Genomic DNA, 26,145 nt, shown 5'->3' with positions numbered 1-26,145 from the left:
GTTAGTGTGAAGTTGCTGTCAAAAAAGGGACATTGACAAAAAGTTAGGTGATAAATTTGTTAGGTGCAAGATTGTTTATGGGTTGCTTTTTTCCTGCCTCAACATTTTTGCCCCAAAATCCATTATTCTGACAATGCGTACCCATTTATAAGAAATATTCACTTGAATGCACCTCTGATAACATTATTTTTTGAAAAGAATATAAATCGAGGGTCCACAATCCGCCACAATCGTTATCACATCTTTTTGGATACGTGTCGTTTTGTTAGACGAAGGCAATTTGTTCTAATACTTTCCCCATAATATAATGCTGTGAGGGTTGGCGTCTCATTTTTTCACAGTAATAATATATTTTCTACCACCAATCTCAACTCTCTCCCATTCAATTTACATTTATCAGTGACCTTGCTTTATGAGGGGACCTATCTAAAACAATTCCAGTTCCTTTCTTTTTTTTATTATATTTTTCACAATAATCTGATCTTCCCACAGTCGCCCACAGTAAATATGCTCTGGACCAGCTCCAATTTCCAGAACCTAACGTGATTTTTTTTCAAGTTTAAACGAGTTTTTTGCTTAATATTGATAGCATGGATGAATTAAACTTTGACTTGGTGTCTTTATACATCTAAGATCTCTACAGCTGATTTTTGACTTGTTAATTATAGCATTGGGTCAGCTACTAACTGTTGTTGGTGAGCCCTCACAACTTAATCCCCTTTTAGCAAACGCTATATAATCCAAATTTAGCTAGATTATGCCGGGCAACACTGATAATCATTCGCCCACTCTCTGCGCAACTAAATTCACATCCAAAGCTTTTTCAGTACAAAATGCTGTCTTGCAAAATCAAATTCGCGTGGGGCGATTAAAAGTGAAGTAAGTTCCACCTACAAAAGAGACTAGCAAATTCGTGGCTACCAAACAAGGGCTGAGTAAATTGTTAAGCTCCAGCCCAAACTTTGTTCGTTTCGAAACAGAACCCTTTCACATACTGCCCACTATTTTACTTTGTATTTTGCCTCCATCAATTCTTCATGCGCCTAGCTCATAGAAGTTTGAAGTCAGATTTTTATCTTATGTTCAGAAGTATCTAATTAGTTGAAAAGAGACTTTTCCAGATTATGAATAATTTGTATAATCTTTATTGCTCTTTATCTTTTACTTCCCCATTACCTAAATTGCAAATGAGCAAATTATGTCGCACCGTGAGCTCTTTAAACAATAAAGATTTAAATGTATAAATTCAAGCTTTTTTTATCGATATATTTTTGAGGAAAGAACAAAATAATCTAGATTTATAGCCACTATGACGACCCTCTAGCATATAATCACAAAACAATCAAAATTTCACAATTTACGTCTGGCCAATCAAAGCAGGCTGCACCACGCTGATAAACTTGGTCCACTGATATTGCATGAACAAGTTGTTTCCATGAAACCAAAGAAGAAACTAAAACCGCATCGAGTGAAGCTTTCTCGTCACCATGCCCCACTCAAAATAGAATTCGCGTGCGGGCGAAAGTATTTTCAAGAAGTGCTTTCCATTCACTTGTACAGCCTCAAGCTGTATTTGCCACTTTCCCAACAAAGAAATTGGGTGGTGCCTTCTTCACCAGCATTGAAGGGCACAGGCCAACAAGAATTTGTCTTTGCGCCTAGTAAAAAAGTTTATTCCTGTCCCATTTAAATTTTCCTGAACGTGCAGTCATGAAAATTTTGCACTCCTCTGCATGCACACACACCAAAATAGAAAAAAACGTGAAGGGTGAGAAAACGACGAGCTAAAACTTTTTCAAGCTTTATTTCCACCCAAAACCATAAAAATTGCATGAATCATTAAAACTATCGACAATAATAAAATTAAACAGTTTTAATTTAAAACCAAAAGCGTCTTACAATGAGCAGGTTTTGTTAAGGAAGGGCTAATTTTATATTTAAATAAAAAATGTAAACCCTGAGAAAATTGCAATTCATAGTTAAAAATCATCTGCAAAATATACTTTTCAATCCAACACGCTAAATATAATAATTTTAAAATTGTTGCGACATTTTTACTTTAAAAGCAGAAATAATTGTTAGAAGAACGATTCCCAGTTGCAAATTTTTCGAAAGTAGAGTAAGTTATTATTTAATGTTAAAATTTTTGAGTAGAAATTTTTAAAAAAGGTGCTCCACGTCGTTTTTTGCAATGCGCGTGTTAAAAATTTCATTAAATAGGACCACTTTTATATCTGTCCCGTTGTGTGGCGGCGGCATTTAATTAAAATTTTCAGCTATACACAAAAGTTGTGCGGGTGGTTGTGTGATTCCGATCATCAAACACTGAGCGCGCTCCGGCGGCAGGAAGGGCGCACGGCGCTGAATCGGCAGGGGTTGCGGCACCAGATTGATCAGAGAGTCGACGGCTGCCGGCGGGGTTGCATCGCGAGAAGAGACTTTCGCTGCCACAGGTCGATTTATCTGCTCAAATGATGCCGAACGTCAGCCTTCCTCTCATCTGCCTTGATTGCCTATCGGAGCAGGAAAATACAAATTTGACGATCTTTGACGACGCCGCTAACAAGTGAGTAATAAAGGGTTGTTTCAACTCTTGATCAACATTTTTATATAAATTTATTTATATTATGCAATCTTATTACTGTTGTACTAAACCAACTGATTTCACTCAAAATACTCACAAAAAATTTATATAATTATGCAACTTGGAGTTATTGAAATTTGTTAAAAAAAAAAAAAAAATCAAAATTGAACTCTTACAGCCTTTTTATAAGCATCTATCTTTTTTTTGTATACTTTTTTTTCTTTGATTACCCTAAATACTAATAGCAATAATTAAATATCAATTTTAGTTAACCACCAACATAGTTTTAAACATTTTTAAAATTCTGGAACTTTGCACAATTGGGTTAGTTCAGAGTTCAAAACATTCCAATTCTTAGCAATTTTTCCATGTCCTATTAGTCTGTTTCAAATGAAAAATAAATGTGTTTATTGCCACGTGACATGATATTCGTAAAGGTCCATTTCCAGTAATGATTTTATTAATCTTGAATTTGAAAGAACGCAGTATTTCATGACTATAAACAAAAATGCGGAATGCGATTGAAAGAATTCGCAAGATTTGAAATAGAAGTTTGTAGAAAGGTCACCTTTTCCCGCTAAAATTGAGAATTTTTGTTTCTACACACTTTGAGATCTACAGTCAGTATCTGCACTTCTATAAATTTATTTCTAGATTTTGCGGCGTTGAACCCTTATACGTGCGAAATTTTTGCCTGTAGGCGTGATTTTAACTTCAGGGAACTTGTCTTCTTTAAATTTCAAGAAAAAAAAAACCAAAAAATCATTACTGCTTGAGCTAGAGGCCTTTAAATGTATTGTATCATGCCTTGTTAATATACATCAGTGTTCATGAAGTGTAAGCAGAAGTAGCAGGGAGTTCGGTTGAAGATTAATTTGATCTATTTTAAATTTTTCAAATGTTAACCTGTGAACAATTTTTTTAAATTCCACTGTGAGCTATGAATTATTGTGGTTAATAAATTACAAGCATATTTTGTATTCAGGAATTAGAGTGATTTTGTTTGGAAAAAATCTCATGCCTGTGGATGGACCGCGTCAGTACCTGCGTAAATCCGAATTACCCGCGTGAATTTTACCCCAGTCCCCAGTGCGGCCTTGTCATGAAAGCAATTATCGACAAACGCGCTGGACACAGAGGCCGCACAACAAAGCAGCTTTTTTTTAATTGCGTTTCGCGTGCACTCATTCTCTGTAAATTTTTTGTCGTGTGGCAGTAAATCATAGCAAATTGAATCAAAGAGAAAAATTTGCATTATGGATGTTTTTCCACACATTAAATGGTCCTATAGCTATAACGGAATGTCAGAATACTTAAGAACCATTTTGTAGCAGGTCGAATATCACAAAATGTTTCTCAAATATCAGGCAAATTAGACAGAGAAGTATTTTATTTGAAAAATAATTGTAGGAAAAGTGGTAAAATTTTAGTCTATTAGTGTTTTTATTGATTGTTTCCTGCTGCCCAAGTTCATCCTTCTTACATATTCAAAATTTGTCAATTTTAAGACTAGGAAAATTATAACTTTGGAATAAGTGAAGAATTTTTAGCCAATGTGTTATAAATATTTTTTCATTTATATTTTCCAAGCGTCTTTTTCCCCTTTTATACTTTTGTTATGTAACATAATATTATGCGGAAAGTGAAACTAACCACAAATTTCTAGATCAGTGCACAAGTTGATCGGATGGAACCTGAATGCGGAAGACTTGATTCACGTTCCACCCCACTGGCTTTCCTACGAAGCTCCTGAGCCTGTTCTCAACTATTTTCTCGGGACAGTATACATCTTTTTCTTCATAGTGTCTCTGATTGGAAATGGGCTGGTAATCTGGATTTTCAGCACGTGAGTAAACTTTTCCCGTCTCTCATCTCATTGTCCTTTTTTCAACCTGGGTTTTCCTGCTTTGATGATTTATAAAAAATACGCGTGAAAACTTTGTGACCGCCATCAAAAAGGCTAACAATTTCAAAGTGGAAAAAAATACCGAAATGATAAGCCTAAAAAAGGCACGCAGGCGAGTTTTGTGTTTCTGGACGTCATCACAGGAAGGCTCATTTTAATCCAAATGTTTTTTCCAGAATACAATGCTAAAAAAGCTTAGAATAATCTTTTCAATATTCGAGAAATTTTTTCATTTACATGACCCAAGGAATCTATTATAAAAATGTAATAACTAACGCATACATGGCATTTAATACATATTTTCAAATTGAGAGTTACTAAAACATTCAAATTTAAAATTTGAATTATATAATTATTTTCTCGTCAGGGAAATTTGAATTTATGTAGTTGATTTGAAAATTTTATGTATACATTGTGTTCCACCTGAAACACTGACAATAGCTGTTTTAATTAACTTTTAAAGAACAAAAACATCTTCACAATCTTTGAACTTTTTCCTTCAAATGCCTGGCTTCAAGAAAATTTTGCAAACTTTTCTACAAGCATATGATTTTTGTTGCGTTAAAATACACTAAACTTGTCATGAAAAATATAAAACATTAATTGATATTTGTATAGCGCCCAGCAAATAGATTTAATTAAACTTTTTCCTTGCCTTTTCGCTTTGTGTTTAAGGCACAATTTTATCTCAAGCACGCAAGAAGTTTTTTTCTCTCGTTGAAGAAAAATAACAAGTTATTCACAGAAAATTCCATTAACTTGTTCTGTCTTCTTCTATTTAGATCAACACTAGCTTTGTTTGCTCCCAGTTTGCTGTTTGTTGGGAAAATTATATCAACCCTGGCTTTAGTGTACAAATCATTTATTCATTTGAATGAAAAAGCCGTCTGGATTAAATTCTCGGAGCGACAGCACGGCATTACGGCATACAATACACATTATTCATTGGCAAAAAAGCTCTTGACCCTTGATAAAACAAATAATACACCCACAATCTGGTCGCACTAAAGTAGGCCTCACTTCATTCAAAACGCGATCCCAGTATTTGTAGACAAAATGACATGACCTGCCATTAAAATCAACTGTTATTAGCAGTAATTTTTTTTAATTTCAATCTTCAGTTTTTCACTATTTGTCGAAATTTGTTACAAATTTCATAAAATACTTTGCAATATTTTAAAATGATTGATATTCTTTAGAAAAGAATTGAATTTTTAATAAAATTGTCTTGTCGCTTCTTTGAAAATTAGTGCTGCTCTAAATTTTGGGACAACAATTTCTAATTACAATAGATTTATTATACACATTAAAAACGTCATTTCATAAAAATAACATGTATTTATCAGCAAAGTGACACTCATTTAAAATTGACCTCGCCACCCTTTTTAATGTAGATGCGCAATTTTCAAATTACCGAGAAGATTTGTAATCAATTCTCTCAAATAATTATTTCAAGTAAGAAATTTTTCATTCTATAATTATTCATTTTTCTCGATCAATTTATTTATTCAACACTAACATGGTTTAATTGGTTTAGTGTACTGCTGTTTTTTTTTATTGATGAAAAAAAATTATAAGATTTCTTGACATTGACTGAAAAATTTACTTATGATTGTGTGAACCAAACTATATTAGTATATATCGTCCGGTAATAAAAATCAATGGGGTCAAATGCAACAATGGAATCGGGTTCCCATGGTTCGTGAACTAATCAGAAATGGTGCCATCAAATTGGCAATACTTCTGACCAGCTAATGTAAGCAAATTTCAATGTTGTGTCGAGCATCGGTTGATAAAAATAAGGTCTTATGTAGAATAACGTTATCGTTATGATGACCAGAATTTTGATTGTGAGCAGAAGAAATGTTGAAGAAAAAGCATTTCACAATCTAGGTGGTATTTATTTGAATTTGAATTGAAGCTCGGTGAATTTTATTGTTGTATAAATTGCGTTTTTCTGTTGTTTGTTTGAAAAGAAGCAAAAAAAAATCCAATATCCTGCTCTACATATTTCCACTGTGAGCTGCAGATTTCTCATGCCTGGTCGAGAGAAGACCCTTTATACAGAGAGTATTGTTTTAAAAACATACCGCAGAAAAACACAATAAACTCTCATTTTGCAGCTCATCGACGATTAGCAGATTAGCTGAATTGAATCTTAAATAAGCCTTAAAAATTCGCTTTCCACACATTTCTCAGTACAAAAAAATCAATTTTACTTGGAGAATAAATGTTTTCTGTGTATTCCGGCGCACTATTTTTCATTATTAAATAATATTACTTTGAAAATATGTCTGTCGATAGGGCCAAATCGCTGCGATCGGCTTCCAACGTGTTCGTCATCAACCTGGCGATTGCCGACTTCGCGATGATGGCCAAATCGCCCATTTTTGTGTACAACTCATTCCACCAGGGTTATGCGGCTGGCAACTTCTGGTGCCAGGTTTACGGCACTGTCGGCGCCTTCACCGGCCTAGTCCAGGCCTCGACAAATGCCTGCATTGCATACGACAGATTCAAGTACGAAAAAGATTTTCACAAAATTATCTTAATTAGTTGCAAAAATCTATGAAACATATGAATCATACCTTTTTTCCACTTCTCTTTTGGGAACCCATTTTTCAGCAAAGAACTGAAATTTATGAGTTAATATATCTTTTATTAAGTTAAAAAAGAACCCTGTTTTGACGCTGAGTTCTTTCACTTCTGTAAATAAAAGTCATTACTGAAGGGTCGGTCTTTAATCTCAATTACACGCACGTACACTTCTCTGGAGAAAAAGTTTTCCTATTTTGTGTACAGGTGCATCACTAGTCCATTGAACGGCAAAGTGGGCAAGAGGAAAGCAATTACTTTGGCGCTGCTGACCTGGACGTGGGCGACCCCTTGGGCGATGCTGCCCTTGTTTGAGATTTGGGGCAGATATGTGCCAGGTGACAAGAACAACTTTTTCAAACGTGCGTCAATATTTTTCTTTTTGCCTGTCAATTGCAGAAGGATTTCTAACAAGTTGTACTTTCGACTTCATCACGCAGACGGTGTCGACCAAACTCTTTGTGCTGACCATCTTTGTTTTCGCCTACCTCATCCCCATGTCGCTCACAATCTACTTCTACTCACAAATAGTCGGCCTTGTCATAAATCACGAGCGAGCCCTCAAGGAGCAGGTACGTGCTGGGGTATGCAAAGTACTCTCTGATTGACCGCGACGCGCCGATCAATATCCAATTAATTAGATCAATTCATTAGCGATTCGTTTGGGGCTGCTGTGTTTCGTGCATAAATCAAAATCTAATGCACCCCCTGTTATATTATCTCGAGCTGAGATTACAACCAATTAACTCTCTGCGCACGAACTTTATATTGTTGTTTCTTTCTCGTCGGATTTAGACTTAATCAGACTTTATCCTCTTTTATTATATTATATAACCAGTGAGCCGCGAAATTAAATAGCTCTCGGCCCAATAGCCATGTAGTACCAAAAATCCACTCTAAATTTTTATATCCCTTGAGGGAGAACCGTTATATGATCACTTTCTGGATAATCTGGGTCGATTTTTAATTAAAATTAAGTCTCGAATTTGATTGTGATTGACAAATTCATTAATTGTAGTCACTAGTCAGTTAAACATCAAGACATGCTAAATCATCCAGACATTAATTAACATTCTCTCCTGTTAGGTTCAAGTGCTCTTGGTTGGAAAAGGTGAATCAGTTGCAACTTTTGTCATGAAAATTGTTCTACATTTATAAGAACTGATTTAAGAAAAAAAAAAAAAAAAAAAATACCAGGATGTGTCTTTGACTTTGACATTGACATATAATATTTGCTTCTTTAGAACACTCTAAATATTGAGTTGAATGAAATATTGCGTCTAGGAAGGATACATACTATTTTGAAAAAAGCTGTTGCTACCGTTAAAGACCTTTTTTGAATCAAAAGCCTTGTAACCGCTGACACAACTTTTAACAGAGTCAAGTTTCTCTGAATTAATCAACGTCTTTCAGGTTGGCATTTTGATCAATTCAATCAAGCGTAAAAGCGCGGAAGAAACTTCTCGTTGCATTCAGGTTCGCGGAAGGCTGAAAATTGGGAGACTGATTATTTTCATGAGAAAAGTTTCCTGTTTGGGGGACAAAAGAGATCTCCTTCCATTAGTTGGTGGATGAGCGCCTACATATTACTGCTGTAGGCAACGCGCGCGTCATTTGTGTCGGGCATGTTGCATGCTTTCTCAAATCCCAGCCAACACGGAAAAGCAATTTTAAAGTTTGCTCTTAATACTTATTTTTAGGGCCGCAGATTTGTCGACAAAAGAGCCTGTTGTCTTTCATGTTTTCAGGCACTAAAAGATGAACGTCGAGTCACTGCGAAGACGGGTGAAAACGACTGCGTCTGCCGAGATCCGCATTTGCAGGGCTGCGATTGGAATCTGCCTGCTCTTTGTAATTTCGTGGACTCCGTACGCCATAGTCGCCTTGATTGGCGCGTTTGGAAATCAGTGAGTGAAAGTTTTTCTTTGTGTTTTTGATTTCTTGTAACTTTTTAGATTGGGGTTGTGATTAGAAAGGCAATAATAAAAATTCCTTTGAGGTAAAATGTAGAGCGCTTGTTCCTTTGCTTGCGCAGTCTGTTGACTTTCTTGAATGCAGATTTAATTTGATAGGGAATGCGTGATGACATCGACAAAGTTTGAAAGGAAACAAGCCTGCTTGCTCTCCATGAATGCCACTTTCTCGCCTCTTTACTAATTACTAATTAAATTTGCAATATAATGTTATGAATTCCTCAGTAGTGCAGAATTGTCTAAAAGGATATTTATTACAATATTACACGTACAAATATGGATTGTTTAGTTATTTAAAGAAACAGGTGAATTTGGCATTATTTTCCATTCTCTATGAAAACACATTTCAATTTTTTAGCTTCCAAAAATTAACTTGTATTTTCTGATAAAATTTTAAACAGGAGGGAAACTAAAATAAATAAATTTATGATTTTCCCGATCAGAAAACACGCGGCAGGATCACATATTATTAATTTTTCTCGGGTTTCCTTGGCTTTTAGCTTACTTTTTAAACACATGCGCCTCCCACTGCTTCCACATAATAACTTGTCTGACTTTTACTGCAAACGTTTCCTCGGAAGTTCCATTAGATCCAGCTTATTGGCTTCATCTTACATAAGAGCTTTGGTCGATCTCCAGACTTTTATAAAGCGCCTTATATCAGGTATAGATACCGTTAGATACCGAGAATTGGTCTCATTGGACCCCTAGGCCAAAAGTAGCTCAAACAATATTTGATCCGGGCATATATTACGCTCAATAAATATGAAATTAATTTTTGCTGCATATGAAAAATCTTTTCACTTAACTAGACTGGATACCTGCCCTTTTTTTATTATCAAAATTTAGATAATATGCTTCAAATGTTTTGCTAAAACCTCACAATAAACTGGACCTTTCTTATAAGTACAATATGTATGTAATATTGGTCTTTCCTGTTTGATTTATTACTTGCTTAATTTAAGCACAAGTTCTATAACTATTTAAAAAAAATGTTCATGTACAAAACTAAAAACCATGACGACCTTTAAGAGTTATATAATGGGATCGAACCGAAGCTGAATATTTTAAATGACCCTATATATTCCAATTAAATTTATTAGCTCGACAAATAAAAATAATTTAAAATTAAAAATAGAAGTAAGTAAAGTAGCAAATAATTATTTTCTTTCTTTTTCCCCCTTGGTTTGGTGGAAAGTTTTTAATGAAAATGTAATCTGAAGGTTTTTAATTCTTAATTTTTGAACCTCACAATCATTTTATCAAATTATGATGCTGTCAAATAATTTTAGACCATTTTTTTCACATTACACAATAATCCAAAATGATGATGACATTTAAACAAAAAAATATTTCTAATGCAGATTTCTTTCTCTACGTTAAAACTATTTCAATCGAAAATTGGCCCTGCCATAAGATATATGCAATCCACTTGTGTAATTTAATTGGTCCCGCTGAAAAAGCCATGTAAACGCGGCCGGTGAAGGTTAGGTTGCGAGTTAGTCAGGCTTTTGGATCGTCTTCATTATATTGCCGTATGTATTGCTTCCGTTAAGCCGTATAGCATGGCCATAATTTATTTTAACTTTCCTTCATCGCAACGTTGCCTTTGTGTCAAATTCTGAAGTTGCCGAAAAGCGTGCGTCTTTTATGGAAAAGTTTAAATCTCGCTAAAACGCAGAGTCTCTTCTTTTAATCCACTTTGCTTTTTAGGCGCAGAGAAACCTGAACTATAACCCTCAGCCTTTCACAACTTTTCCCGTCGAGACTTTAGACTTAAAAGAGACACCAAGGAATAATCCCTATGTTCGCAGAAAGCTGTTGACCCCGGAGGTGTCGATGGTGCCCGCGCTTTTCTGCAAAATGGTCGCGTGTGTCGATCCATACGTGTATGCAATAAGTCATCCAAGGTACAGAGCCGAGTTGAACAAGAGATGGCCGTGGCTGAACATCAAAGAGCCGCTCGGAGCACCCGCGCCCTCAGAAAACGCCTCGCTCGGCAGTCAGGCCGCTGCCTCGCTGTGAAAACTTCGCACTTTTCAAGCTTTTAATCTGGAAATGGAAAGACCGAGTGTGTGCGTTTTGTCACCAGAGATATACTTGTACAACCATATCAGCATATGCACGCATGAGAGGTGAATGAAATAAAAGTGCGCGCTGCCTTTTTCATCGCATAACATCAACGCAAGACAGTTTCAAGTGTTTGAGACGGAGACGGCAGCATCGACGGTTTTTAATTATATGCGTGGAGACTGGAAGCGGCTCTTGTCGCATATAATTAAAAATGTACATTTTCATCAAAGGCATTATGCATTAAATAAATGAACAAAAGAAACTTTGACTACACCGTCAATTACAGTCAGGTCCAAGTGTATTAAGCAACCCGCAAAATCTTCTTGGAAAACTATGAGTAATTTAAGGATTTTTCAATCATGAGGAATTAAATCTGCAAGTTATTTTTATCAATACTAGTTTAATTAGGTCGTCAAGCAATATTATAATTGCATTTAAAAACCTTAATTAATTTTGGTGGTATAATTATATAATACACAATGGCTACCAGGGCTACCTTGTGTAGGAAAAAATTTTTCCAAGCAGATTTAAAGGAAAAAAAATTATTTTAGAATTTCTCAATTCATTACTTTTTATTTCTGACATAATGTTACATAATTTATATTTTGAAACATCTTTTACGTTGAAACTATTTTAAGATTTTATCCTCCATATACCTGAAGTATGTATAATAAGGAATTTTCAGGGAGAAATTGGAAATTAATATTAATGTTGAAATATTTTGATTCGTAATTTACTACATTTAAAAGATTTACGATTCCTTATAGTCAAAAATATGTTAGTGTTTTAATATTAAATTATTATTGATTTTTTCTTATTTTTAATTTTTCATTGTGAGAATTAAAACTTCGACTACCATTATTTGTGACCCCACGATTTTTTCATTTTAGAGTGTTAAATTCACTTCCATTAAAAAGTATGAATTAATATCTTCTTATCAATCTCAATAATTGCATATTTTTGGAGATTTTTACTACAAAGGGGAAAACAAAAGCTTTGAAAAATTTAGAGATTAGTAATACAATGAGAGATAGAAATCTATTTACCGTTGTCAATAATTATCAATTGTGAAATTTATTGTTGAATTTATGCGTGTTTTGCTGCAAGTGTCTCCAGTCGTTTTAATTTAGATAAATATATTTGCCCACTCAACCGCAACCGGCGCGACCTATGGAGAAGGGGAAATTTTGACACGCGCGCGGCGGCGCTCACTCATTAAAAAGCAAATTTAATTATAATTTCCCCCAGTCAAGTTTTCTTTTCCTGGAACCCAAGAATGTACACTAGTAGGGCGTCTTGATAATTATAATTGGAAAATTATGCTGTTGTAATGAAATCATTATGCCTCTCTGCTCCCAGCCTTTTAAATCTGCTCACCATAATAATCTTGAACCATTCTGCAGAAGTAATCCGAGTTAAACTTCTACGCACTTTTATTTTTATTTATCAAGAGCGAACGTGAGTAAATAGCTGTGAAATCTTTTATGTCATAAATATGATATCCACACTCATTTTGAGGAGGGTAATTGGTTGTTTGAAATTAATAAATAAATATACTGTATATGTGTGGTCTGTATATATGTATAATATATGTAATGAATATTTATGTAAAGCAAAATGCAATATAATTCATGTTTTGTAAAAAAAAAGGAATTTGTTTAATCAAAGAGTCTCATTCCCCTGAGCGAAATATTCCCCCATTAGCTCCTAACTCTATAATACTATATTGCAATGAAGTGGAAGAAAGCAATAGATACATATTTTTTAGCATGAGCAGCAACGCTATTTTTCAAAGATTTCTCGTCAAATACATTTTTGCCTTGTTCCAGAAATTAATTCCACTCAAGTAGTATGATCTCATTTGTAAAGAAATATAATGCTAAAAATTTTAACAGACTGATTGACTGATCGTTTTTTTTTGTGCTCAAAATCTCTTAAGGCACAATGGAAGAACCAAAGAAGAAGAAAAGGAAGGTCGAACCTGCAATGAAGGACAAAACAGAAGTTATCATCAGGTGTTCAGAGAACCAGGTGCAAGAAATTGACCTTTCCGGTTCCTCCTGGAGTCACAAGTCACAGAAATGAACGCGATATAGCTGGCAAGGTCACAAATTAGCTGGCCGAACTTTACGATTTGAACAAGAAGAGCAGACGACCTGAGAGGGATCATTTACGGGGGTGGGTTTTATATTATCTCATATTTATTTGCGATTTTACAATATGTCAAACTCTCACCCCTGCAGCCGCCGGCTCTGATGTGGTATATAGTCTAGTTTTTTTTTTTCAAAATTCTTGCAGTTTCGGCTCACAAACAGTCATATTCATCCCATTGATTTATTAGGGGGGATACCGCATGAAGGGTTACATAATAATAGGCTCTGCTTTTCTCGCCTTTATAGCAATGAAGTTAGTATTTTTTTTTCTTTTATTAAATAGAGCACTGCGTTTTATTTCATCTTGTTCCTTGTTTAGTCATTTTTTTTCAAAATAGAATTAATAGATTTTTTTTAAATATAATTAAAAAAAATGTTTATATTTTAATTTATCTTTATTAATTCTTATCATTTTATCACTTTTTCACAATTTGTTCTCTTTCACGTCTTGGGTCTCCAATTGATGAACTAAATTTTTGTTGAGAGCAAAAATAATTTAATAATTGGCTGAAGCAAATCCAACAATTTGAAATTGTAGAATTAAATGCCGAAATATCAATCCAATCAATATGAATAATTATTCCTGAAATCCACTTCTTCACGACTAATTTACATATTTATCCAATGAAAATAAAATTATGAAATTTGTTGTGCAAAAATGTTTCTTATAAATGAGCTCCATAGTGAATGGAGTTCACTTTCAAAGTGAGCTTGAAACGGTAAGATTCCTTACGACTATTGTTGGAAATTCACACTGTACAATCAAGATTCAAAGGAGATACAGAATCACAAATTTAGTTTACGAAAATCAGTACCGTGCACTTTTTGAAAGTGCAAAATGATGCTGAACAATAGTGTTTAAAAATGATGAATTTTCAGCTGCCCATTACAGGACGCAAAAGGGAAATTACAAGGGAATTTAGCAAACTAGGACAACACTGAATTTTGTCATAATCATTTAGAGTTTCGGTGTCATCAGTCGATGGTCAAAGAGAAAATAGAATGTAATGAAGGAAATTCCAAGTAAATTTTTCTAGTGACCACAAATTAAATTACTTAAAAAAGACTCAATTGTCCAACACATCCGTTAAATTTGCAGTTGTTTCCGAACTACTCTTTGCTATCCTGAAGAATGACTCCTTCCCCGAGTAGGAGTACTTTGAGTCGTCAAAGTTGAAGGCCAGGGCCAGTGCCAGGTTGAGAGCGGAATTGTCATACCGGTGGCACCCTGAGTACCGGTACTGCGGTTTCTTGTCAAATCTGGAGCAAAAAATGAAAATAAATAACTTTCAATAGTTTAAAATTAATTTACTCTATTTATTTGATTAAATTTGATATAATCCCTGCTGAGGTACAAAACTTATCAACAATAACTGAAAAAAAATTATGGAAGAAAATACTCATTTTCTATGGCCTATGCATTGGAGAAATTAGTGCTTGTGACTCAAGACGTTTTATACAGTTGAGAAATTTGTGCGCATCAGCAGCGATATTATGAAAATAAAAATATACCTGCAACCAGACGACTGAGAGCCTACGGGGGCGATGCATTCAGCGGTGAGTGCGCACTGTACCCACGGCACGAGGAACTTGTCTTGCACAAGTTTTGTGTTGAGAACGACTAGACGGGAGGAAAGCACCATAGGCACAAAGAGGAAATTGTCAGGCGTTGTGTGGAAAAAATCAAACATCTTGGGATGGGTCAGAGTGGAGGTCGCGTGTCTTGTGGGCCAGCTCACGACGCCACCTCCCTTTTCGGCCAGCGCAAGCAGAGAGCTGAGACGGCCGCTCGTTAGACGCTGGTCACTGTCCATGTAAATGACCGCACCAGCCCTGATTCAAAATCAATACAATTGTCCATTAGTTACAATTTTACAATTTTAAGAAAGTATTTTACTTAGTTCATCAACTAAAGAGCTAAGATGACTTTTTTGGAAATAATAAATTACTATTAAAAGTGAGAAATTTATAACCACAACTGCAAACAAACCATGTAAATCCATGATGATGCAAAGTTAAAATTCTGCCATTTAACCTGCATAATTTTTAATAACTTCAGGCATTTAAAAATTATCTTTTTTAATAATCTTGTGAAATTAAACTTTTAAATAAATGAGAATGATGTTTTAAGTGAATCGTGAGAAAAGCCTAAAAAATAATATAATTTTACCTGATTACTGCATCAGCAATGATGAGTGGTCTGTATGCATGTAATTTATTATCATCAACATGAGATGGAAACTGCCTGAGGTCAAACATAATGACAACACATCTAGAGTGATTACAATGCCTTAAAACCTAAATTAAAACATTATTAATATTGATATATTTTTTTTAAATACCAAAGCTACTTACATTTTCCAGCTCTGCTTGGCCCAGCCCTAAATTGTACACCATCACTGTATGATTTGGTGCAAAATGGTGTGCGTTACGTACAAACCCGATCGCATCAAATTCCTCGTCGTATGTCACCTAAAGAGTGAAATTCGATAAAATGTGAGGTTTTTACAGATTGATTCACTTACAGATGTCACGATGACAGGCAAGCTGGAGTTTGTCCAAGCACTCGATGGGTAGTATTTTACCGGTGTGTCTTTCTGTAGCCCGACTAGGTTTAAGTATTTCGGATCTACTTCCAAAGTTTTTTCCTCAATGTCGATCAAATTTTCCTGGAAGAGCAAAAACACTTTATAATGTCATAATTTTTGTGATCATAACAAGATCTTACTTTGAATGACTTCAAATTGTTGAGTTGCTTGTGCGTTTGAGAAACTATGTTCTCGATGGTCGGTCGTTGGCTTCCAAACAAACACAGGTACACACTGGTGCAAATGATGCAAACCAAGAGGACGACAAAATTCTTGGTCCTCATTTCCACTAAAACTGAAAAGAAAAGAAGACGAACTTTATATTTTTTGAAATATGAATAAGATTCAATACAGAGAGCAATAAAATATAGTTCTAACAATAGCATTCATTAGTTCATATATTATGTTGCATAGAAAACTTTATACATATGTACATACCTTCTTATTGCAAATCAATGTGCTTTGAACGTTGAAGTTCTGCGTTGGCAGGGAAACGGGCGAAAGTTAAGGTCAAGATGCATCCTTACATTCTTAATTTCTATTTCATCGTGAATAAATTCAAAGAAAAACTTCAATCCATTGATATGATTGAGCGACAAACAAAATTGACAAAATTTGCAAGATTTGAGAGCGTTAGTTCTGTGTTATGAATTTTTATTTACTTTTACAATGTTGGACACGCCTACAAATTATGGGAAATTTCAGAAGCAGCATCTTGACAAAAATATTTCTACGACAAAACGTTTATAATTATACGGTAATTAATTGAAATTTTAATTAAAATAATTTAAAATAAAAAAATATTATCAAAATTGTATTAACTTATTTTAATGAAATCTATAAATTATTTCTCGTGTCCAACCAGCTTTTGTAAACAGTTGCTGCTTTTGAAAGCCGCGCCCACCATCACATTTTCGCCTTCGGCTTGTGTGCGCGATGCGCTAAATAATAAAATTGGTCTTTATTATTTTTGTTATTTTTCTTAGCCACTTTAGCTATTGAACAATTTAATTTTTCTATAATGCTGTTATGAATTTAAAAACTTTTCATTATAAATTTATCAATATGTATGAGTAAAAGGTAAATACATAGAGATTGTAAGAACAGCGTGAACTATGGCGGGTCAAAGGTGAAGCGCCTTATTCCGCCTGGTTTGAAATTTCTTCATTGACAAGTGGCTGGCTGTAAGAGTGAATAAAAAGTATTGGACACCCCCCATAACCCAGCTGAAGGGTAAGCAAAAAAATTATCTACATACCATATATAATTTTTTTTATTTTTTTTAGCTTTCCTGGCCTCATGTTCATAATTTTACTGCAAAGCTCATGATTGCTTGATCAGATATATGCATTTATATGATTTACAGAGGTTTATTTATCCCTACATTTATTAATTAATTTGAATCATTTATTCTTGACAGATAAATGGAGCCACCACCTGAAGACTTAGGTGGCCCGTTGGCCAAATGCAACAAATTTGAGGAGTGCACGCCGTTGCTGAACGTTGAAGAAGTACTGTCCTGGAAGCCAGACAAGTGCTCATGGAAAATCCGTCCTTTGTCCTCCAGAACTCCATGCAGCAGTGTGGGCACCTCGCAGTACTGTCACCAAACTCAGTGGCGTCCCACAAAACTCTACGATCGCCACACCGTCCCCAGAACTCTTGTTTGTCATGACATGAAAGGAGGTTACTTGGATGACAGGTCTTGAAAACTTTTGCACTATTTAAAAAGCAAGCGCTATAGTGAAAGAACAAATTTCAGATTTGTACACGGAAGTGAAAAACACACAGATTACCGTTTCTTCCACTGGGCCGGAATCGACATGTTTGTGTATTTCAGCCACAAATTTGTCACCATAGCTCCACCGGTTTGGGTCAATGCAGCTCACCTTCACGGTGTCTTGATTCTTGGTAAAACCTTTGGATTTGAAATTTTAAATCTATTCTCAAGCTGGTAATTTTCAGGTACAATAATCACTGAATGCGACACGGGGAAGAAAATTTTAGAAGAATATCTGCACAGCTCGCAGGAGGTGAGAGTTAAATTCATCCAGCAGCTCGTGCAAATCAGCAAATACAGTGGAATGGACGGGTGGCTGATTAATATTGAAAACAAGGTGAATCAAGAAGATGTCCGCACCCTGCATGAATTTGTTGCGGATTTGACTAAAGCAATGCACAAGGAAATTTTGCACTCCCAAGTTATCTGGTATGACAGTGTCATTAAAGAAGGAAAACTCAAGTGGCAGAATGAATTGAACGAGGAAAACAAGTAATTAGCATAAGAAATTTAAATAGATTTTAATTAATTTGTAATAAATTTCAGGATGTTCTTTGATGTATGTGATGGAATTTTCCTCAATTATGTTTGGAAAGAAGAAGGCTTGGCCAGGAGTGTTAAGTTAGCCGGAGTGAGAGCTCTCGATGTTTATGTTGGAGTTGACATATTTGGTCGGAACTGCTACGGTGGAGGAGGCTTCAATACCAGCGCTGTAATTATGATTGTTATATTTTTTAATTAAATTTTTAGGTTTTTTACTCAAATTACTTTAGGCGGTTGAGAAGGCAAGAGCTCATGACATGTCAGTTGCCTTGTTTGCCCCAGGATGGGTGCACGAATGCTGGGCCCAAGAAAAATTCACCCCTTTGGAGTACACTTTTTGGCGTAAGCTTTGGCCTTTGCTGCACATTCACGGTCCGTCCGAGTTCCCCTTCGAAACCTCATTTTGTCAAGGCTACGGCAAGAAGAGCTACGACCACGGAAAGGTAAATTCTTTTCAATTCTTTTTATTTTTAATAATTGAAAAAAAAAATTATTTCTATAAAGGTGAAAAGTGATCAGCCCTGGCACAACTTGAGTCTGCAAATGCCCCAACCTTGTCTTCCAATCTGTGTCGAGGATGTTTGTGATTTGCCTGGTGGAGATGCAGAAAACAAGCCTGAAATCAAAATGATAAAATTCTCAGGATGTGTCCGCCACTGGTCGAAGGATGCCTACCACGGAGGAGGCTGCCTGCTCTTGAAAAGGCCCCAAAACATCCAAGCCTTTGGTCAAATTATTTTCCACAAGTAACTTTTACTTGCTCATATTTATAATTAACTCTATTGAAAACTCTTAGGCTTTTCCTTTGCTCTCTTGAAGTTGGCCCTACCGATAGCCTTCGTGTCTATTACGCTGTCAAAAGCCCAAAAGAGGACAAAGTTTGTCCTCAAGACCTTGCCCTAGGAATCCTATGTCAAGATAAGGAAGGAGGGCACTTAAAGTATCATTAATTCTTTAATGTCTACAGAATTATCTAAAAAAATCATTTATAGAGATGAGTATTTCGGAAGTGTAAATGGTCTTGCCATTAGAGAAAATACTGTTGAGCTAATTAAAGATGAATATGACGAAGAAACTGGTTGGACCCTGAGGTGAATTATTAAGTAATGTGATTAAGATGTCTTTAAGTATTTTTTACAGGCAATACCTTCTTGCACCGAAAAAGAGGTACTACAAAGTCACCGAGATATCTTTGATCCTTGGGTGCAGTGCGACGGAAGTCTTGCTTGGATGGATATCAATTTCACCTCCAAAGTACTTCCAATGAGGAGTTTTTATTTGGTTAAAGTGCCTTCTAACTAAGTAAACTTCAATATTCCAACTGGCTTTAAAAGTCGAACTTCTTTGCATTTTATGGTGTTGTTGTAATCTCTAACGATGAATTTCATACGAGGACGCGCTAAAACTGCCGATCGAAATACAACATGGGTCGATAATTTTTTCAATGATAACCACCTGTCCATAGGTCACCCCCATGTGGTTAAAAAAAATCCCAAAATTTTTTTCGAATTTTTAGAATTTTTTTTCAAAAAACTCAAAATTTGAGTTTTTAATTTTACTATGAGAGATAAAAACTTCTAAACAGCTTTTCTAGACTAATTTTGCAACGCCCGACAACTTTTCAATGCTGACCAAACGTGTACAAACACGTTTAAGGTCACTTTCAGACAAATTTTGACTTTGACTGAAATTTTCGAAATGAACGCCCCCTTGGATTTTTTTGCAGGTATAGGGAAAAATGTAGCCCATCTAATTTTGAATCGATATGATGATTTTCAAAAATATATTATTTTTTGTTTTTCTTTAATTAAAAGGCGAACAAAGAAAAACATTAGGTTTTGTGCGTTTCAAGCGCTGAAAATACGCTCATGGTCGGAGTTGGTTTACTTTAATTTTAAAATAATTTTAACAAGAAATAATATACATTTGGAAATTACCATACCGATTTAAAATTAGATGGGCTACAATTTTTCCTATACCACCAAAAAAATCGGAGGGGGCGTTCATTATGAAAATTTCAGTTAAAATCAAAATTTGTCTAAAAATGGCCTTGAACGTGTATGTACACGTTTGGTTACTATTGAAAAATTGTTGGAAAACTAAAAATACGTCTAGAAAAGTTATGTTTCAAAGTAAATTCTTAGCGCGAGAATTAATCGGACGATTGAAGCAAATTCCGAGATTTCACTCCTCACTAGGAAACCCAAAATCTAACGTTTTTATTCATTCACCTATTAATAAAAGAAAAACAAAAAATAATATATTTCTGGAAATCACCATATCGATTTAAAATTAGATGGGCTACATTTTTCCCTATACCTGCAAAAATATCCAAGGGGGCGTTCATTTCGAAAATTTCAGTCAAAGTCAAAATTTGTCTGAAAGTGACCTTAAACGTGTTTGTACACGTTTGGTCAGCATTGAAAAGTTGTCGGGCGTTGCAAAATTAGTCTAGAAAAGCTGTTTAGAAGTTTTTATCTCTCATAGTAAAATTAAAAACTCAAATTTTGAGTTTTTTGAAAAAAAATTCGAAAAATTCGAAAAAAATTTTGGGATTTTTTTTAACCACATGGGGGTGACCTATGGACAGGTGGTTATCATTGAAAAAATTATCGACCCATGTTGTATTTCGATCGGCAGTTTTAGCGCGTTCTCGTATGAAATTCATCTAACCTGTTTAAAAGATTTATTTTTCAAGTTACCTCCTTTAAATAAATTCAAAAAGTGAAACTCAAATAATTCCCTTTTTTTTAATGCACAAACAGTAATTTATTGAAAACAGCATTATATCTAAACAATGAATTGCTCAATCGCAATAACCATTTCTGAGGCTTTGCAGACGGTTGTTATAAAAATAGGTTTCTCTAGCACTACTCCTCCAGTATGAACTGTACATATCACAAGAAAAAGCCATCCGATAACTTCTTCCGCTATCTCTGCGCACATTTAACATTTTACACAGTCAAATTGTTCCGCAATAATACGAAAGACAAATATCTTGTACAGAATTTCGGAAAAATATAATAATTGATTTGGTTTCAAAGCTTAGATGACAATGAAAAATGAATTTTTATAGCATACAAAATCAAAATAATCCAGAAATACATTTTGATTAAAAATTTTTGACGAGTATAATATTGCTCATTGTCTTAAATGTCGTATCGAGTATTGCTTGAAGCTCCTTGTCGAGGTGTGAGGCGAAAGGTGGTAATATCGATTTAGACTGGCTGTAGCTTCTTCCTCCAGGCAGGAGTTGTTTAGGGCAAGGTGCAAGAGCCTTAAGTACTGCGACCTCTGCTTAAACCTACGCCAGGGCAAGAAAGCCGAACCTGGAATTGCAAAATATTAATTTAATAACAAGACAAGTTGGTTTTAATAATACAATTTTTCTGTTGTCTTTGCAATCTGTACTGAGAGGACAAACTCCTTAGCGCTGTCAGAGTGTGCAGTCTTGCTTGCTTCTTGCTGCCGTGCAAACTGAGCAGGGAGTGAAGTCTGGAATCAGTTCTCAGGTTCGCCAATACAAAATGGGTCAGAGTTTCAACGGTGATCGGTTGTCTTCGGGAGAAAACTCTGCTTTCAGATTTTCTAAGATTACAAAAATTTAAAATTATTCAACACAAAAAGTTATATTTCTGAACCCGAAAGCAGGGAAGAATAAAATTGTAGGGTAGGATTCCATGGAATATTGCCACGGAAGGTCGTTGTTTTCGCCATCGATGCGGACGAATCGCAGATTCGACGTTCCTTGAAACAATCGGGCCACTGTTAGAAAAGCAAGGCTGGCGCTGCCACACATTCCGCAAAGCGGGGAGTGATAGAGAACAGCAACATCCTAATTTAATGTAATAAAATAAATATTTCATAGGGATTATGATTAGTTATAAACAAACCTCTGATTCTTTAAGCACACTGGCAAGAAAATTAGTTGTGTTCAGTTCAGGTACACAGAAAGAGCCACTAGGACAAAGTTTCTTGTATTCGTCTCTCTCGAAAGTCCGTTTGGAGCGTTGTAGAGAGTTTGCGGTGTGATTGACCAGAAATTCAGTGAGGGTCACTTTAGTAATAGGTCCAATGAGCAAGTTGCTTGTTTCTGACTGGAAATTAATTATTAATATTTAAAAATACTTAATTCTTTTTAAATCTCAGATTACTTACAGCACCATCAACAATAACAACAGCAGTCTTATCCAACATCTGTGATGTGTCAACACCTACGTGCTTTGCAAATTCACCAAACTCCAACGAGTCGAGTGCAAGGAGAGAGAGAGACCTGTTGTTGGTGCATGACAACCCTTGCAACTGGCTAAAGTCGAACTTCTCCTAAAACCGAAACCAAAATAAAAATATTATGCTTTCGAACAAATTTATTGGTTCAATACTTGGCTTCTTTTTGGGTAGACTGGAACATGCAATCTTCGTCCAAGTAGCAACCTTTTACATCTTTGGTCCCTCTTAATTTTTCCCAGCGACAAAGTTCTAGGATCGATTGTGATTGAGGTAGTGTTTCTGTTTGGTGGCAAAACGACTTCTGGTGTCGAGGGAACCAGACAGTTTTCTGCTTTCCACAGTTTGGTGTTAAGACGCACGTTGGCATCCTTCCAAAATTAAAATTCAATTGAGATAAAAACTTAAGACAGACTTGTATAATTACCTCACAACTTGTTTCCCACTTGAGTCGCTCAGTTTTCTCTCTCAGCATTTTAGAACTGATTGTGAAATTAATGGCTGCAGGCAAAGTTACAGTGGCACATGTTGGAGCTTTAGTTGTCATTGGACAGTAATTGTCACCCTTTGATACAGATGTGAAGCACGATTTTTCTTGATTACGATGTTTTTGTTTGCTTGCTGAGCAATAATAATGTTATAAAATATTTAAATTTCAAGGTTAAATATTACCAGTTCTTTCTGCTGCCAAATGTTGAGACAGATAACTAACGATGGAGTTTTTATTACAGTTGTAATATTCTATACCAATTTCCCTCAGCTGCAAACATATTAAGATTTAATTTAAGTTAAAAAACATACATTTTTGCGGCAATACTACCAAATTGAAATATGGGGTTGTAGAGAAAAATGGATTTCTGGGAGTGAACATCAAAAGGGCTGGCCCTTCTTCTACATAAGGGGCTAAAGTCATCGATTTTGAGCCGGGAAGGGTCACCCAAACAGCCGCTTGGTGAATGTTACTGGACACCCACTTGACCAGATTCTCACTAAGCCAGTCCCCTTCATAGTCCTGAAAAGGACAAATTTGCCCTAATTGGAACTTAAATCAATTTAAAAAAAAATACCAAAGTTTCATTCCATAGGTACAGTTTTGCACAGGGGAGAGTCAAATCTTCCTTTTCGAAACCCAGCTCAACACAAGTCTTTGGATTCGTAACTACCCCAAACGCTACTTCCTGGAAAGGATCTCGTTCGAGCGCCATCAGGGATGACAAGTAGACAGTCTGGTAGCCCGACCTGCTGTTTGACATGTCCACACAACTCACAATGACAGCCTGCAAAATAAACATTTTGTTACAAGAAGATAAAATGTGTGCAAAAATCCTACGTCATATTTGGCCATAAGGTCGAGAAGGTCTGGAGTCGCATCAACCCGGGTCAAAGGTCGCAGAGCTACTTTCAAGAATCTGGCCATGTGAGAAGCCTTTTTGATTCCTCTGTACTGAATGCCTTTGCTACGTAGTGAGGGGTACGCGATGAGCACAGGAAAGTGTTGCACTTTGTTGAATTGTCGTCTACACTCTCCAACAGGGTGCCAGCAATTCACGGCAATAAAATTGATCTGTCAAGGAAAAAAATTTGATTAGAGCACCTGAAAATATATTATTGAAAAAATTGAGCAATAATATATAGCTTTACAAGACAAGATTGTTGTTCTGTTGGAACAAAAGTTAACGAACTATTTGAATTAAAAATCATAAGTGTCTAATAAAAACTTTAAATCACTTTCTGTAAATGCAGAAATTGATTTCAATACCTACAAAATTCAAATGTTGATAGAATTTTTTCATAATTAAAAATAAAATAAGGAAACGGTTCAAATTTTTTATTTGCATTTACCTCATCGCTGTAGTAAGATGCTAAAAGGTCAAATTCTGCTTTTACTATTTGGCTCTCTGCGTCCCATGGGGCGTAGTACATGACGAAAGTCAAGTCGGACTCAGAAATCTTCTCGAAAGCAGGGCTGAGCTCACCATTGTAGAAATCAATGATGTGGGAGTTTTGGCCGAAAAAGGGGGTAGCCGGCAAAATTTGGGAAACGAGTTTTGGCCTGCAAAATTCAAGATATTTATGATCGACCTCTAAATTTTTTATGAAAAGTCTTACGCATTGTGGATGGCAGCGTAGGAGGTGACTGCGATGGTGAGGAAAAAGCAGATCTCCCTTACGTAGAAGAACATGTTCGCGCAATTCGTGTAGGTCTCGGAGCCACGTTTCGGTTTTTCAGGAACACTACTTTCAGCATTATCCGTGGTAGTGTCGTCGACAGTCGAAGACATAACCAAGTCAACATCCAGGACAGGCAGGACGCGGTGTTGTCCCTTTTCGCTTTTTCCTTCTAGCTCTGGCAACCTGCAAGAAAAAGCGGTTTCGTCACCCAATTTCGGGCAGCTGTCAAAATTGTGAGATATTTACCCGGAGTATGCGTCGTGGTCGTTCGCAACTCAACTGCTTAATTCGATCAGGAGGAACGAGTGCTGCGCTTGAGCAAACATGCTTGATGCTTAATTAAATTAAGTCAACATTATTTGCGGAGAAACGAATGAAAACAAGGTGTGCAACGTCGATCACACGGCCGCGATCAATGAAAACATATGATGGCAAAACATGAAACCTCTTGAACCAGCCAAAGGCAACAAACTTCAGCAACTGGGCTGGAGAGCGACAGTCGCTTCACCGTTTATGTAACTCTCCCAGCTAAAAAGGCGGGGCTTATTGCTCTTGGTCTAACTAAAAAGTGTAAATAAATTAATTATTTTATTTTTAGCTACTTTACTACGTGAGCATATAAAATAATGCTAATTTTTTATGTACTAACATAGACCAATTAACTAAGCTAATTAACTTATTTATGAAAACTCTATTATTGAAATAAGTTTCACTTCACAATATTTTTTTTTTTAATTTCTTTATAACTAAAAAATGTAATTTTTAGTAAATTAAAAAATTCAAACAATTTAAAGTTTTTAAATTATTAGCAATTTCATTTCAAATAACATAAAATGCAGTTATAATTATGTGTACTGATTTTTAGAAGGTGTGTATTGGCAAAAAAACTAAAATTCAATATATATTTCTATGCGCGCGATAGAGTATAGTCAATCATATAAGATTATTTACCTATTCTAGATCTACCTTGTAGATCAAACTTACGATTTTCAAATTCAATCTATGCAACATAATTTTTTAAACTCAAAATTATGAATTTTGAACTAGATTGTAGAAGTTGGAGTTTGATTATTTTTGCGTAAAGAAGAAAAAAAAGACAATCGGCAATAAGATACTTCTAAATTGATTTTGTTCAAAAATTTGGACTCCCAAAATAAAATTAAAATCCGCATACATCTGAACAGTGTAATAATTATCATTAATCCTTAAGATTAATATTGTAATTCATTTGACAATATCAAAGTTTTGTTAGCCGCTGTCTAGATGTTCAATTTATTTTCTTAAGAAAATTTCCTACCACATTAAAAGGCACAATTAAGTGTAATCAAGGAGCACCATCGCTCTTAATAAAGACTTGCTTGTGGTGTATATTTTCGTTTACGTGTTATTTTTCCTCTCGTGCCCGAAAGAGAACAACCGCCATTCTGCCAAATTAGGCATTGCCATTTCGAGTCACGTCGCCCAATTTCTTGCACAAAATCCCTTGGATTATTCGACGGCGGTTCCCGTGTCGAGTCCTCTTGATGTGGGGGTGGCGCCTCCGGAGTCAGG

General features: G+C 35.5%; 4 protein-coding genes across 7 annotated transcripts; 2 read left to right on the top strand and 2 right to left on the bottom strand.

Moving 5' to 3' along the window:
* Positions 1-93: 93 nt before the first annotated feature.
* LOC132196840 (opsin, ultraviolet-sensitive-like) lies at positions 94-11,706 on the top strand. Its single transcript, XM_059619757.1, has 7 exons — positions 94-2,566; positions 4,251-4,430; positions 6,795-7,010; positions 7,293-7,423; positions 7,485-7,657; positions 8,844-8,992; positions 10,873-11,706. Exons 1-7 carry the CDS (start codon positions 2,472-2,474, stop codon positions 11,081-11,083), a joined length of 1,155 nt encoding a protein of 384 aa, XP_059475740.1. The 5' UTR covers positions 94-2,471; the 3' UTR covers positions 11,084-11,706.
* A 1,961-nt stretch (positions 11,707-13,667) lies between these two features.
* LOC132200955 (uncharacterized) lies at positions 13,668-16,563 on the bottom strand. Its single transcript, XM_059626819.1, has 7 exons — positions 16,311-16,563; positions 16,013-16,167; positions 15,810-15,953; positions 15,640-15,756; positions 15,455-15,582; positions 14,797-15,117; positions 13,668-14,544 (listed from the first exon to the last, which is right to left on the bottom strand). The coding sequence occupies exons 2-7, from the start codon at positions 16,154-16,156 to the stop codon at positions 14,352-14,354; spliced, it is 1,047 nt and encodes a 348-aa protein (XP_059482802.1). The 5' UTR covers positions 16,157-16,167; positions 16,311-16,563; the 3' UTR covers positions 13,668-14,351.
* A 216-nt stretch (positions 16,564-16,779) lies between these two features.
* LOC132200757 (cytosolic endo-beta-N-acetylglucosaminidase) lies at positions 16,780-20,934 on the top strand. 4 transcript variants are annotated; one of them, XR_009442214.1, is made up of 11 exons: positions 16,780-17,105; positions 17,293-17,574; positions 17,635-17,783; positions 17,838-18,144; positions 18,199-18,376; positions 18,426-18,638; positions 18,700-18,941; positions 18,992-19,135; positions 19,188-19,286; positions 19,336-19,571; positions 20,869-20,934. XR_009442214.1 is itself a non-coding variant. In XM_059626573.1 (11 exons), the coding sequence occupies exons 3-11, from the start codon at positions 17,297-17,299 to the stop codon at positions 19,460-19,462; spliced, it is 1,737 nt and encodes a 578-aa protein (XP_059482556.1). In that variant the 5' UTR covers positions 16,780-17,105; positions 17,159-17,240; positions 17,293-17,296; the 3' UTR covers positions 19,463-20,862. The 4 variants fall into 4 exon arrangements, 3 of the variants coding, with proteins under 3 accessions (XP_059482556.1, XP_059482677.1, XP_059482475.1); XM_059626573.1 differs by lacking the exon at positions 20,869-20,934 and adding an exon at positions 17,159-17,240 and having other exon boundaries at positions 19,336-20,862; XM_059626694.1 differs by lacking the exon at positions 20,869-20,934 and having other exon boundaries at positions 18,199-18,364; positions 19,336-20,862.
* Positions 20,935-25,064, bottom strand: LOC132200677 (thioredoxin domain-containing protein 11). The gene is made up of 14 exons (XM_059626369.1): positions 24,841-25,064; positions 24,532-24,777; positions 24,265-24,475; positions 23,753-23,986; positions 23,490-23,699; positions 23,243-23,434; positions 23,095-23,182; positions 22,850-23,043; positions 22,578-22,793; positions 22,354-22,518; positions 22,089-22,292; positions 21,837-22,030; positions 21,578-21,783; positions 20,935-21,524 (listed from the first exon to the last, which is right to left on the bottom strand). Exons 2-14 carry the CDS (start codon positions 24,702-24,704, stop codon positions 21,337-21,339), a joined length of 2,475 nt encoding a protein of 824 aa, XP_059482352.1. The 5' UTR covers positions 24,705-24,777; positions 24,841-25,064; the 3' UTR covers positions 20,935-21,336.
* Between the last annotated feature and the right edge of the window lie 1,081 nt (positions 25,065-26,145).

The sequence above is a fragment of the Neocloeon triangulifer genome, unplaced genomic scaffold (assembly GCF_031216515.1).
Source record: "Neocloeon triangulifer isolate White Clay Creek 2 clone unplaced genomic scaffold, ASM3121651v1 ptg000001l, whole genome shotgun sequence".
Classification (NCBI taxonomy): domain Eukaryota; kingdom Metazoa; phylum Arthropoda; class Insecta; order Ephemeroptera; family Baetidae; genus Neocloeon; species Neocloeon triangulifer.
The sequence above is the reverse complement of the archived record's forward strand: the minus strand, read 5'-3'. Positions and strand labels throughout refer to the sequence as shown.